This window comes from Corvus kubaryi, unplaced genomic scaffold, assembly GCF_017639235.1.
Source record: "Corvus kubaryi isolate FWS band 111438036 unplaced genomic scaffold, C.kubaryi_AGA036_p1.0 split1-37374, whole genome shotgun sequence".
NCBI classification, from domain to species: Eukaryota; Metazoa; Chordata; class Aves; order Passeriformes; family Corvidae; genus Corvus; species Corvus kubaryi.
Window position 1 is genome coordinate 1,137,872 of NW_024582079.1, and position 13,208 is coordinate 1,151,079.

General features: G+C 52.4%; 1 protein-coding gene across 4 annotated transcripts in view; it reads right to left on the minus strand.

Annotated features, from left to right (window-relative positions):
• LOC121657830 (vascular endothelial growth factor receptor 3) overlaps positions 1-13,208 on the minus strand; it is a 57,823-nt gene that overhangs the window by 20,183 nt on the left and 24,432 nt on the right. For all 4 annotated transcript variants that reach the window (XM_042013966.1, XM_042013964.1, XM_042013967.1 and 1 more), the window contains exons 3-10: positions 9,976-10,247; positions 6,172-6,284; positions 5,118-5,280; positions 4,729-4,868; positions 3,866-4,034; positions 3,164-3,281; positions 2,421-2,572; positions 1,538-1,700 (exon numbers count right to left, since the gene is read on the minus strand). In XM_042013966.1, coding sequence (XP_041869900.1) covers positions 1,538-1,700; positions 2,421-2,572; positions 3,164-3,281; positions 3,866-4,034; positions 4,729-4,868; positions 5,118-5,280; positions 6,172-6,284; positions 9,976-10,247 — 1,290 coding nt within the window. The remainder of the gene's footprint in view (positions 1-1,537; positions 1,701-2,420; positions 2,573-3,163; positions 3,282-3,865; positions 4,035-4,728; positions 4,869-5,117; positions 5,281-6,171; positions 6,285-9,975; positions 10,248-13,208) is intronic.

Below are 13,208 nucleotides of genomic sequence, written 5' to 3' on the forward strand. Positions count from 1 at the left end.
GTGTCCCAAGCAGTGTCTTCACCCCCAGGCATGGGGCTTCATCTTTCCTTGCTAAGAGTGGAGGAAGGCAGGGGTGAAGTCAATTCACATGTGCCCAGAGCAACTCTTGATGTCATTTTGCTCAGCACCAAGGCCTTAAAGCCCTGCTGGGACTGAGAGTCAGGGGTGTCACTGACTGGCTGGTCCTGGCCTAGAGATCAGATGGTGCAACACCCAAGGGGGCAGCACCCAGGGGTGCTCCTGCTGCCTCTGACTCAACAAAACCAGGAGGGAGACATCCCAAGTAGAGGTGCTGCTGGTGTCTCACAGGGGAATGATGGTACCTCTTCAGGCTTAGACAGACGTGTGGGGAGAAATACCCAAATCTGTCAGGGATCTGGGATGCTGCAGCCTGCAGGGTGTTTTGAAACGCGTGTTGGGGTGGAAGATGGGAGGATCTGCTCAAAAATGTGGGTTGGGGTGGGAGGGAGAGGCTAAGGGTGACAGGGAAGCAGAGGGGAGCTGAAGGCCCAGGAGCAGTGGCAAAGGTATATGCTGGCAGCGTGGGGCAGAGCATTTGGTGGGGCAAACACACTGGTGAGCTGTGTAAACAACAGGAAGCTGGAAAGAAGCCTCCTGCATCCTCTGGAGCTGTGCTAGGCAGAAATATGGTGGCCTTGGGAGACAGTGCTCATAATTCATGGGCCCCTCTGCTTCCTGACAGGGCCACAGTGCACTTGCATGTAATGGAAAGCTCTCTGGCGTCCCTGGCTTGGCAAAAGCCTGCACAGGGCTGCAGGACCCGGCTTCCTCCAGGCATCCTGATGTCATCCACCCTGACTCCTCTGGCTACAACGCCCCAGCATCCCTTTTCCTTCTTCTGGTGAGGCTGTCATTAAAAAATGCCACTGCAGCCGTGCCTGATGCTGCCTCAGCTTCCCAGGGCACAGGCAGTGGGCACGCACCCTTCCTGCCTACCTATTAGTGCTGCTGGCACAAACACCCTGCTGGCAAATCATCCCAGCAGCTGGCAGAGATCTGGCACTTCCCCAGGATTCCGCAGTTCTTCCCCACAAGCAGCAGCTGCCTATGAGCACTTTTGCTTCCATCATTACCCAGGAGGAGACAAACGACAGAAAAACCACAGGGACCTCCAGGCAGGAAGGGTGTGAGCCCCAGCTGCTGTCTTGGGGTCTCACCAAGGGGCTGTGACAATTTCTCCTGCAATCTGCCTCAGTTTCCCCATTAGCACAGTGACCAGTGGTTTCATTGCAGGTGCTGTGAGGTGTGGCTGGGCCATGGACACCCACTGACAGATGCAGGTGGCTGAGGATGCAGAGGATGCTGTGGAAGCTGTTGGTGTCTGAGACCAGCCAGCCTGGGCAAAAATCCCACACAGAGTACAAGTGTCTCCACTCTGCCTTCCCACAAGATGCCATGTTGTGGGTGGGAGAGCAAAAGCGAGACACGGTTGGGGACACAGCCACTGTCACAAGAAGCCCATGACACCACGATGGTTGCCTGACAAGAAACAAGTGTTGGAAGAAATGGCACTTACAGGCTGCGTCGGGAGAACATCCGACAGGGCATCCACGGCCTCCACTGCCACTGGATCACCTCCGGTGCCGGGATGCCATAGACAGTGCAGGTGAGGGCCTGGGGGCTCCTCTTGGAGTAGATGCTTGGGGAAGAGGCTTCCTTCTCATGGATGCATGGAGGAACTGCAAGGATCAGAGTGACATTGTGAGCAGCTGCAGGCTCAGCCACTGCATCCCCAGGCCTGGCACAGCCCTCCCCAGGCCTGTTTACAGAGTGCCTGGGCACTACAGCTGTCTGGATCTCAGGGCAACTCAAGCCTGCAAGGCACAGCAGGTCATATTTAAGCAGATTCAAGTGACAGCCTTTCTCCTTTCTCTGGTGAGTGGAACTGTCTGGATGCTGCAGGGCTCAAAGCACAGGGCCACAGAGCCTGCTGGAGACACATCTTCAGATAGCAGTGCCCTTCCAGCACTTTTTTAGCTGGCATCTGTTTCCTGCATGACAGGTACCAGTTTCTGCTGTGGGAAAACTCCAGAGGAGCTTCCCACATAGAGGAACTCCTCCAGATCAAGACTTCATCTGTGTGGCAGCTGCCCTGCTCTCAAGTCCGCATCAGTCAGGGTCACCCTCAGCAGCATCTCCAACTGCAATTGGGAAGTGGCCCCTGAGCCAGGACATATCCTGTCCAAAGTGAGGGAGCCAGGAACAAAACTAGTGTCACCCAAGCCAGAAGGAAGCAGCCTCACTGGAGCCACAGCATCCCTCAGCAATGGGGGAGAAAGAGGTGATGTAGGTACCAACTGCTTTAGGACAGCAATGGGGACTGGGTCTTGAAGGAACCCAAAGACTGGGGCCATGGGCTCAGCACTTCCCCCCCAGTTCCAGGCCTGGCCCCCTCTTACCATTGACGATTAACTGGAGGCTGATGTGCTTCTCCAGCCCCGCCAGCCTGTTCCGCAGAACCAGCGTGTATGTCCCGGCGTGCTGCTCCGACACATCCTTGATCTGCATTGAAGATTGAGATTGCTTGGGAATTAGCTTTCCATCCTTGTACCTGCGGGGAGGCAGAGAGAAAATGCAGCCATCGGGAGGAAGTGTCCCACTGGCAGCTGGGCAGGGGTTTGCTCATCCCCACTAGAAAGCAGTCAGGGTGCCCCTCGCTAGCACTGAGGACCTCTCTGGAGAGACCCCTGGGCCTTCTCCGGACCCAAGTTATGGGTCTGCACATTGTGTCATATGGATGTGTGTGGGGTTGGGGGTGTTGTAGCTCTGCCCTGAGCAGTGAGTGGGTGCAAAGCTCCCATCTCCAGTCAGCTCTGATGGAAGTGCAGCATGATGAGGTGCACAACCCATCCCACTACCTGGTTCCTCTGGGCGGCTGTGATTGCCACAGCAGAGGGACAAGAGGGACAGCTCCTGTGGGAACTCCACTTGGCCCCTCCAGACCGTGCAGAGCTGCCAAGCCAGGCTGTGCAGCTGAGAGCCAGGACTTGTGGGAGAATGGACCCCCATGGGTGGAAAAAAGTGACATTTGTGACAATCTTGGCCACAGAGGGACCTAGCAAGGAAGCCAGGCTAGGCTTCCCCATTTGGCAGGGGAAAGGAGGAGAGGAAAAGGTGGCTCAAGCTAAGAAAGGTAAGTTACCACTGGAAGTCTGGTGGGGGGTAAGCCACGACTTTCACTGGCAGCTTCACGGCTTCGTCTCCTGCAGTGGCTTCTATCACTGGGCCCTTCCTCCACTCCACGGTGATGAAGGGCTTTTCTGCAAGGAAAAAAGGGACCATGGAGGAGAATTCAAGGGGGCAGGCTGTCACAAAGATCTACTGCTCTCCACAGGGCCCAACAGCAAGGACCAAGAACAGGCAGTGTGTCGTTACAGGGCAGCTGAGATCCTGGCAGCCGAAGAGCTGCCTCTGTCTCCCTCCTGGGAACCACTGGGGATGCAGGAAGGCTGGGCTGCCCCATGACCTTCCGCTGCCAAGAAACAGCCACCCAGTGCAGATGGTGCCTTGTGCACCCGCAGCTGGTGCCCCTCAGGCCAGCCATGCCACAGGGGCACGGCATTTGCCACAGGGCCGCAGGATACGTGTGTCCTGCCATCCCACTGTATTTGGGCCAATTAGGTGTTGGCATCTCTCTCCCTCCGTTTTGGGACCTTGCTGAATGTGACTGTGCTCCCAGCATGGTGGTGAGGTGCAGGAAGGCTGAGGGGCTGGAGAAGGGCTGGGTTTCACTAAAGCAGAGTGGATGGAGGTGCAGGAGCCACTCTGCCCAAGCAGTCTGGGGATGGCTCTGCTGCAGCTGGGCTCTGGCTGTGGCTCTGCATGGCACTGGCAGATGCTGTACCGTGCACGATGACATCGGTGCTCTCCTCCAGCATCTGGGCACCATTGGTGGCAGTGCATGTGTACTTCCCCACATCCTGCTGGCTGACATTGTGGAGGGTCAGGATACTGGAGAGCTCCGTGTATGTCTGCAGGGACCGGCGCTCAGGCTCGATCACTGCTTGCTGCATCTGTGGGAGATGACAGAGAGAAGGGGATGAAAGACATCAGTAGGAGGGGGCTATGTGGATAGACTCCTCACAGCTGTGATTCCTGATGCTCAGTGCTTGCCTCTACCTGGACAGGTTTTTGCACAACTGACTGCCATCCTCAGGCATGGAAGGGTACATGTTCTGTGTACTGACTCCTGGAGGCTGGGGTCAGATCCTAGCATGTTTTGCTTGTATGTAGCCCAGGAACCAGGCTGGGAGCCCCATGAACTGAGTGATTCTCAGGGGACTCCCCTGTCTCACCATTCAAAAAACCAGAGGATACAAGAGGGAAAAAACAGTGAGGAAGAGACCACCTCACAGGCTCTTGGTAACAAGGGCTCTATGATTAGAGTAGCTCCTTTTAAACCAATCATGTTTGCTCTGGATTTGCACTGGTGAAAGTGAAGCCAGTGGTTTCCTGAGAACCCCAGAGCAGTAACATCTTGGCAAAAAGGGAGCTTTCTGCCAGGAAAAGGGTCTTCCTTCTGTCTGCCTTCTGCTACAAGGGAAAAAAATGGGAAAACACTCTGACCAAGATGTCCAGGGCACAGCATGGTTAGGATTGTGAAGCAGAGCCCTGCCAATGATGTGAAGAGGAAGAATGAAGGGTCAGGAGGGGGTGACTCAATGGGTAAGAGTTCAGTGCACAGGGAGCTGCTCTGTTTGCTGGTACCTGTTTGCCAGGGTAAGTCCACTGGAAGTGGACGCCAGAGTTGAACTCAGCCCACACAGTGCAGTTCAAGACCAGCTTCTCTCCCATTAGCAGCTCCATGGCTTTCTTGGGATACAGCTGGATGTCATAGAGCTCACTCCCTGATGCAGAAGAGGCAAGGAAAAGACATTTATGATCCAGTAACTCTTTGACTCAGACTGTGCAGTTATAGGTTTGGGAATGATCTCCTGCTGCATGGTGTATCTCTGTCTGACACACAGTAGAAGAGATATAAGCACCATGCAGAGTTTGTGTAGGTAGAGAGGACCATAACATTCCCATGAGCCACAGTGATGGACTTCAGAGCCACCCAAACTGCTCCCCTGAACCTTTCCAAATACAGTATTCACCTGCTATATGGATGATGAAGAAATTGGATTTGAAGACCTTCTTGTCAATTACAGTCTCACAGTGGACATACAGTAAGTCCTTGATCAAGTGTGTGGGTACCTGCATTCCCTTCTTATTGTCCCAGAAAGTGCTTTTCCCGTCAGGGTGGATGAAGAAATTTTGCTGGAAAAAATCAAGATTTTGCCAACTAAAATAAGAGGTTAACAACATTCCCACTCCACACCTCCCAGGCTTTATGCTGGCTAACACATCCCTTTTGTGGGAAGAAACGATGCAGCATCATGCTGTGATGGCCTCCTGCACTCTCCCCCTGAGGGTTTGCCATCTAGGAATCGTGGCCTCCCCTCTACCCTGAGCATCCTCATCCTGCACCATGAGCCTTCTTGTTTGCAGAGCGGGCCAGAGACTTCCAGGAATGGAAACTTCTAGAGATAGCTAAGGAAACCGATGCTGATGTCCCAAACATCAGCCCCACCGGGATGAGTGCTGACCTTGGGTAGTGTCCTTCCTGGGCAAGGGAAAGGCCCCTGGCCCCCAGAGTGTCCCTGGAGGCCTTTGTACAATAGTAACACTCATCCTGGAAGGATGTATTTGCATTGTAAAAAAAAAAAAAAAAAAAAAAGGGAAAAAAAAGGCGAAAGCAAAAGCAAACTGATAAGAGACCTGTTTTTAGTCATGAGCCCCAGGGCTGCAGCCTCCTCCCTTGGGGGGATGCTGACCACCTAGAGGGGTTGTAGATCACAGAGACGAGGCAAACAGGGGATGCTGTGGGGAAATGGGTTTAAAACAAAATCTTGTTTTGTTTTATAGAGCTCCAGGGAAGAGAAGCAAGGTTGGCAGGAAACCCGTGGGGTCTGCCCAAGGGAACTGGACAACACAGCCTCAACCAGCAAATAAAACGAGGAAGCCAGTGGCTTGTACTTTCCATGGAAAATGTATCCCATGCATTTTCCTTTCCTGGCAGTGCCTGTCCTGCTTCCACTCAGGCAATTACAAATGCAGAACAAATGCAATACATCTCGGTCCAGAGTCTCCCAGCGGCTGAGCTCTCACCGAGGTCAGTGTGACGTTAAGATCTGGGACAGACACGAGGCATGGTACCCAAGTGTTCTCCTTCTTGCTGATGAGGAGGGTCTCCGGCTTGTTGATAAATGGCTGTTCAAAATCTGAAGAAAAGATACAAAGAGAACAACTACTAAAAAAGAAGAAAAAACTGGGAAAAGGCAACAACCAGTAAAAAAAGGAGGCTTTCTGAATTTCCTTAACACAGCACAAGCTTCACAGAGGGAATGGTGTTGAGCTGTTCAGCCCCATCTGCCACATGTGACAGTCAGAGGAGACACCTGGAGCTTGGGAACGCAAAGGCAGCCAGCTCCTCCACACCAAACGCGGTACCAGTGCAGCGGCACTTGTATGACATTTGGGCAGTGCGGGAAATGACCTCCGCTTTCCTGGAGCCCTCAAGGTCTCTGCCTGAGTGTGACCCTTTGTGAAAGCAATGCGTCGTGTCCTGGGCTCGGCGCCTGCCCAGCTGGTGGCTGTGTCCCCGCACAGGGCTGGCGTGGGGCTGCTGGGGCTGTGCTGCCCTGCTGCAGCGGCCGGCAGCGCGACCTTCCCGGGCGAGGAAGTGATCCGCAGCGCAATGGTATGCAGATGTCATCCTGCAGCCATCCCGGCCGGCAGATAAACACATGAGCTGAGCTTTCCAGGGCTGCCACCCCACTGCCGCCCAACTGCTGCAAGCACAAATATTGACAGGAAGAGCAAAACCACCCAAAAATAATCATTATGGAATGACTTAGCAAGGCCAAGGATGTCACACTAAACTCTGTGCAGAGCCAGTGTAGAATCAGCAGTGACCCAGGCTGACTAAATGGGATGAAGACAAAATTGGAAGAAACAAAGATTTGTGAGGCTGCTTGGTGGCCTCAGTGACAGATTATTTATTCTGTAGTATCAGCCCCTGCCTGCCCTTTTCCACAGGGGTTTATGCCTCATGGGATGCTATCTGACACACTTCCTAGTGTCTCGAAGGCATGGTGTTGCCAGCATCTCTCCTCTGTAAATGTCCACCCAGCACATGGTCATGATTGGCTTTATTCATGGAAATTGTCCCCTGGGTGAAGGGGGGTCTATAAGGAGGGGATCGGTCTCCATCCGGGAGACACTGGGCTGCCTAAGAGTCCTGCTAGGGGTGATTTTACAGCTTTTGGCATGCTGTAATCAGACCAAATGATCCCAGTGGCCTACGTTTAGTTTTATTCACCTGTGTTTCAGCTAAACCACTGATTTCAAGGGAGTGTAGCATGAGGACCTCTGTTTGTCCAACTCAAGATTTTTTTCCTCTGATACCCAACCCCAAAAGAGACCCATCTAAAAGGACAAGTCAAAGATGAATTTGGAAAAGATCCTCACTTGTGGATTCTGTTGTTCAAGTCACATTGGGCCCAACCCAATCCAACCCAGTGCTCCCACTGTTAAGTGCATAAATCTTTAATTTTTGATCTATAAAGCTGCTGCTTGAGTGATAGTCATGCTGCAAAGGCCTCTCCTCTGTGTGAAGTGCTTTTTTCTAAAGTGTAGGTGAAACAACCCACACTCAAGAAACTGAATTGGTCAGCTCTTACAAAAACACAGATTGCCCAGAGAGTTCTTGTCTTTACTTCCTGGGGGTTTTTGCTACTACAGGATTGCTGACTTCTGAAACCAAAGATTTGTTTCCCAGTGTGAACATGTTCCTCATTCCTCTCCTGAGCCCTGGGCATGTGAGAAGGGGGAGCTGCACAGCTGCCAGAGGTGAGAGACCACAAAGTACCCTTCAAGCTCAGATGGCAGCCAAGAACTGACTGATTTACTGGGCTAGTTTCGCTGCCAGTGAGCTTGTGATTCATGCATTAACTCCCCTCTCTGACAACATCACAAATTTCCTTAAGACTGCCTTAATGGGTCGGATGGGAATAATTTAGCATCTTCGTCATTAATATATGCTAAGCTTTATGAGATGTGGGCTGTACATAGCCTATCCTGCTCTGATGAGGCATTCTGTGTCTACAGTGCTATCTCTAGTTGTAATAAAATACACACCTAACCAGACACATGGGAAGGAGACACATGCATGGAGAGTTCATTTAAGAACTGAGCTGCAGGTAAAATACAGAAGAACCTATTTTTCCAGGCAAGTACAGATATTTTGTTCCTGGCAATTTCACCAAGCTCTCAACATGAGAAATGGGCTTGATGGATAAACCTGTGGTCTGATCATCCCATCTCCGAACATCCCCAACACTTACATCAGCCCTTCCAAGCTCTCCAGGGACAGTCTCACGTTGCAGCCCAGTTGAGCAAGAACAGGCTTTATCTGAACGTTCTGCAATGGCTGTGGTTACCATATGCCTGGGTTTTCCTGACATGTCCCTTCTCCTGCCTGAAAGCCTGTCCTGTCTGGAAAGGCAGATTCTGAGGTTTCCTAGATGCTTGATAACCATAAGAGGGGACAGCCTGATTGGACTGAGCATGAAGGTGTGCCGTGTGCACAGCAGTGCTGCGAGGTGTTGGCAGGATCTGGTGCACACACGCCGTCCACAGGCACTGTGAGTCCCACAGGCCCTGACAGCGTGGGATTTATTGCCCCTAAGCAGCACCATGTGCACTCTCTGGTAAACAGGAGAGCCGCTCCTGAGCTGCAGGGAGGCTGGAGGTGGGAGAAGGTGGATCAAGGGGCAAAGTGGCATTTGCTGGATCACAAAGAAAATCAGTTCTTGCAAAAGCACTCCCTGCACGTAAGTTTTTGGGGTTGTACTGATTTTCAGCATATCTAAGAAGCTCTCTGTCTCCATCCTGATACAACCCTCTAGAGTGTCTGAACACCACTGTCCAACTCACAGATGTCTGAAATCCAGGCAGGCTCTGTCCTGTTTTAGGGTGGGCAGCATAGCCCATGGAAAGAGGAAGCAATTGCCCAAACAGACTGCAATTCCTCTCCAACAGCTGCCCAGCTTTTCTGATTTGCCCCTGCATTTTTCTCTGCATAGTTGCAGAGGCAAAATTGGCTTTGCCCTGGGACTTCTGAAAAATGCATTATATGTCATGATCTGCCTGGCTCATGACAACTGCACCAACTAATAAATGGGGGTGGAAAGAGAAATAGCTCAGCCAACTGTTTCCAGGGGACAGAGTTAATTTATCTTGCTGGAGCCTGCTGTGAGCAGTGGGGGAGATGGCAGAGGAGGAACCCCTGGGACACAGAGATGCTGAGTACTGACCCCACAGCCACTCCCTAAGCTGAGGTTCCAGCCCCAAGCCTGGTAACATCCCTCCTCTGCCAAAACACAACCCCGCTTGCATGGGCAGCCCCTGCACAGCATGAAGAGGAGCATCTGGATCTGTCACTGTGAAAGCAGCTCAGGCCAGCAGGTCTGGGAACAGGTGGAGGCTGCACATGGAGTGTTTGTACCACTCATCCTCTCCCTCTCAGTCTCAGCTTTATGAAACACTACCACCCCTGGCCACCAGCATCTCAAGGAGCCCCCAGCTGCCCAGAAGATAACTCCTGTGCTTTTTTTAGTGGTGGAGTGTCTCTGAGGCCAGGCTCTCACTCCTTGAATTCCTGCATTCCAACCCGGCTGGAGCAATGCCCCCAGGATGAGACATAATTGAATCCCAGGCGCTGCTGCCATGGACGGATATTGGTCCCCTGCACTTCCAGGGAACCAGCCCTTGGCCCCCTCCCCGAGGCTGCAGCAGCCACGTTCTGCCCTGGGAGGCACACGGAGATGTTTAATCCTTCAGATACTGTGTTGGTGCATTGGCTGCCCCACACTCCCAGCCTTGCAGGTGCACACCACCGACAGCTCTTACCTCTCACAAACACGTAGGTGCTGACTGCTGTGGTGCCCTCGATTTTGGCATCAATGTACTTGTAGTAGCACCGGTAGTAACCTGTGTGGTTCGCCTGTGCCTCCGTCAGCACCAGCACTTTGCAGTACGGCTTCGTGCCGGTCCCCTCGCAGTCTTCTTCTTGGATTGCCTGGCCGCTGCTGGGGGCTGCTGAGGCCACCAACTCGGTCTCCTCCTTCCCAGCAGGATCCACCTTGCCCCCTGGCCACGACCACTCCAGAGGGTGCTGGCCTCTAGACATGGGCGAAAAGCAGCGTTAGCTTTGGGCTGAGCATGGTGAACATGGTGGTGGCTTCATTGCTCGGTGTGACTCTGTGCACACCTGCACATGGCCCAGCCAGCCACCGGTCTCGGGCTGAGGCACGGAGGAATGGCAATCCTCCAAGGGAAAAAACAGGCACAAGACAACCAGATTCCGTAAGTGCTGGGCAAGCAAAGGCTCATCCCCTTCCCCAGGCCACCTCTCTGGCCATGCTAAGCTGTAAGATATCAGCCCGCTCACAAGCAGGCCCCTCTGTCCCATGGCACTGTCCTACTGGTATGAATGCCATGACAGGGAAACACACAGGGCCCTGAAGGAAAGGTTCCATTTATTTTCTATTCCCTCTCATTATTAAAAGGGTCCAGAGCTATTAGGGAAACACATGGATGTGATGATTTCCCTTGGCTCAGTGTAGCTGCTGGCTGGGGCTCATTGTATGATGAATGGAGTGGGAAGAAGAATGGGGGAAGGAGAGCAGACTGGAAAGAAGGTGAGAAAGAGAAAAGCAGGAGGGAGTCAGGGATAAAAGACAGCAAGGGGAAAACAAGGGGAGGCTCAGCTGACTGCCTTCTGGCCAGCTGCCAGCTGTTTCCTTCCCTGTTGCTGTGGGAGGGGGTTCCCTTGCTCTGCACAGCACCCTGCAGCCCCTCAAAACCCCAGTGGGCCTGGGGCTGCCGCCCCTTCCCACCTCTGCAGAGACACTGAGCTGCAAACACCTCTCTTATGGCATGACCCCAAAGCCTGTACACCAGCAGCCCAAAGACAGACAGAAAAGTCCAGGAACTCAAGAAACCCCCAGAGAGAACGTGCATGTGTGTATTTATATATAGCTGAGGATCTCCAGAGCAGGAGCTTGCATGTGCACACACGTGCCACTGTAGCTTGTTATAACTGCACTTGTTTACTACAAACAAAACAAGCTTTTATTCCATGCTGGAAGTTTCCTTCTGTGAAATCAGAGCCCCTTTCAGAGGAAGGCCTAGTCCCCACTTGAAAGTTTGCCAATATAGCTGAAAGTCACTTAAGTACGTGCAAAAAAAAAAGAAATGGGAAAAAAGAAGCCGTCATAAGAGACAGCTGTGGGGTAAAAATGGCCTTTTGTCAGCACCATTGGCTCTATGAGGGGAAACTGGGTTCATTTATTATGCAAGATGGGAATAGACGTGTTGGCACATGCAGGTCCTCTGCCAGGGCTCTGCCAGGGCAGCTCTGTGGGCAGATGCTTTTAAGCACAGGCAGGCTGTGACCATCACCAGACAGCAAGAGGCAGCGAGGAGGAAGTGAGATAAGGTGCCATTGGAGGGCACAATGGCTCAGATGCAATGAGGACAGGATTTCTGCCCAAGCATGGGGGAAAGACCTGCCCCTTTGTGTTTGTCTTCAGCAGCTGATTTATCTTCCTGCAAACTTTGCTCTCTTCCAGCTCGCTGCAGATGAGTTTGGAGAGAGTGTGCTGCACTCTTCCCCTGTCACCAGGCACAAGGGCTCTGGAGGCAGTGATGAGTCCTTGGGGACAGCCACACAGCCCCTCTTACCCCACTCAAACTTCTGCTTTCACTAAAAATGCTATCAGTGCCTGAGGCAGAACAGTAAGTACAGCTCTGGCAGCTTGTGTCCTTGAAGCACAGGCAAGCTTCTCCCAAGTACCAGAGTCTCAAGAACACTTCAATAAAAATAACTGAATTTTGAGCTTTTTCCTTCCTATTCATGCACAGGGAAAATAATAGTAAAACTGATCGCTAAACCAGGAACACCTGGTGGCCTCTGCCATGGCTGTTGTTGCTGTGTCCACAGTCCCACTGCACTGGCGCAGACCGTGGGCTCGTCCCCACTCTTCACCCAGAGCTGAGAGCTTCAGACCAGGCATTTTTGGCACTCCACTTGGAGCAGGGTAATTGTAAAGGTCTCCAGCGTTTCCACTTTCTGTTTGTTTACCTACTGGGACTTTCACACATTATCAGATCCACTTGTTTCATTAACCATCAAGGCCTGCAGTAGCTGAGTGACACGTATTTATATAAACATGGATGGGCCAGAGTGCACAGATGTGCCGACCAGCCCGTGGGCAGCTCAACCCAGGCATTCCTTTCATTCTGTGCTTTCATTTCCTTTCAATGTCCATAGACTTGGTGGGGACACAGAAGGTGTGGGCATTACTATGAGTCCAAATAAATGTCACTGGTGTGTTAAGAGGACCACAAAGAGGCAGGAATGAGGGCAGGCCAGGCTCACATGGATCTGAATCTACCCTCTGCATTTGGGGAAGAGTCCAAGCAGCAGTTCTGGATGGTTCCCTCTCTCCTATCTGTCACCTTACAAGATTTATTCCCAAGTTGTTTTCTTTCAGCTCGGTGATAATGTGCCTCTTGGTGATGGAGCCTGCTGATGCCAGCTGGAAAAAAATCCACTGTAGGCTTCTTCACAGCTGTTTTCCTCAATCTTTTCAGCATAGATGCTCTTCAAGGGAGATGTTGGCACCCCTCGTCTTCAATCGTCTTTGAAACTCCCATGCGTGGTATGATGGGCAAAGCTGGTTGTGGCTTTGTGGCTTAGCTGGGACAAACCAAATTGCCCCCAGCACCATAGAGGATGTTCACACCAGCCACACACCTGTAGGAGAGAGCAGCAGGTGTTGTGTGTTCTCGGACACCGCTCCGGAGCAGTGGTTGTGGGGCTTTGCATTATCCTCGGGCTCCTTCAGCCCTGTCACAGTGCTCATTTCCTCCACGAGAGCCAAGAGGGCCCTGGGGTCAAATATTTCCTCTCTGCCACAGACGGGTTTGCACATCTGCGAGTCAGCTCTGTTAACAGGTCACTGGGCAGCAAAGGGCATCCTTGCCCTTCTTTTTCTTGCTTTGCTCCCCACCTGTGTGCCTGGCACCTGCGGGATGGGATGGGATGGGATGGGATGGGATGGGATGGGATGGGATGG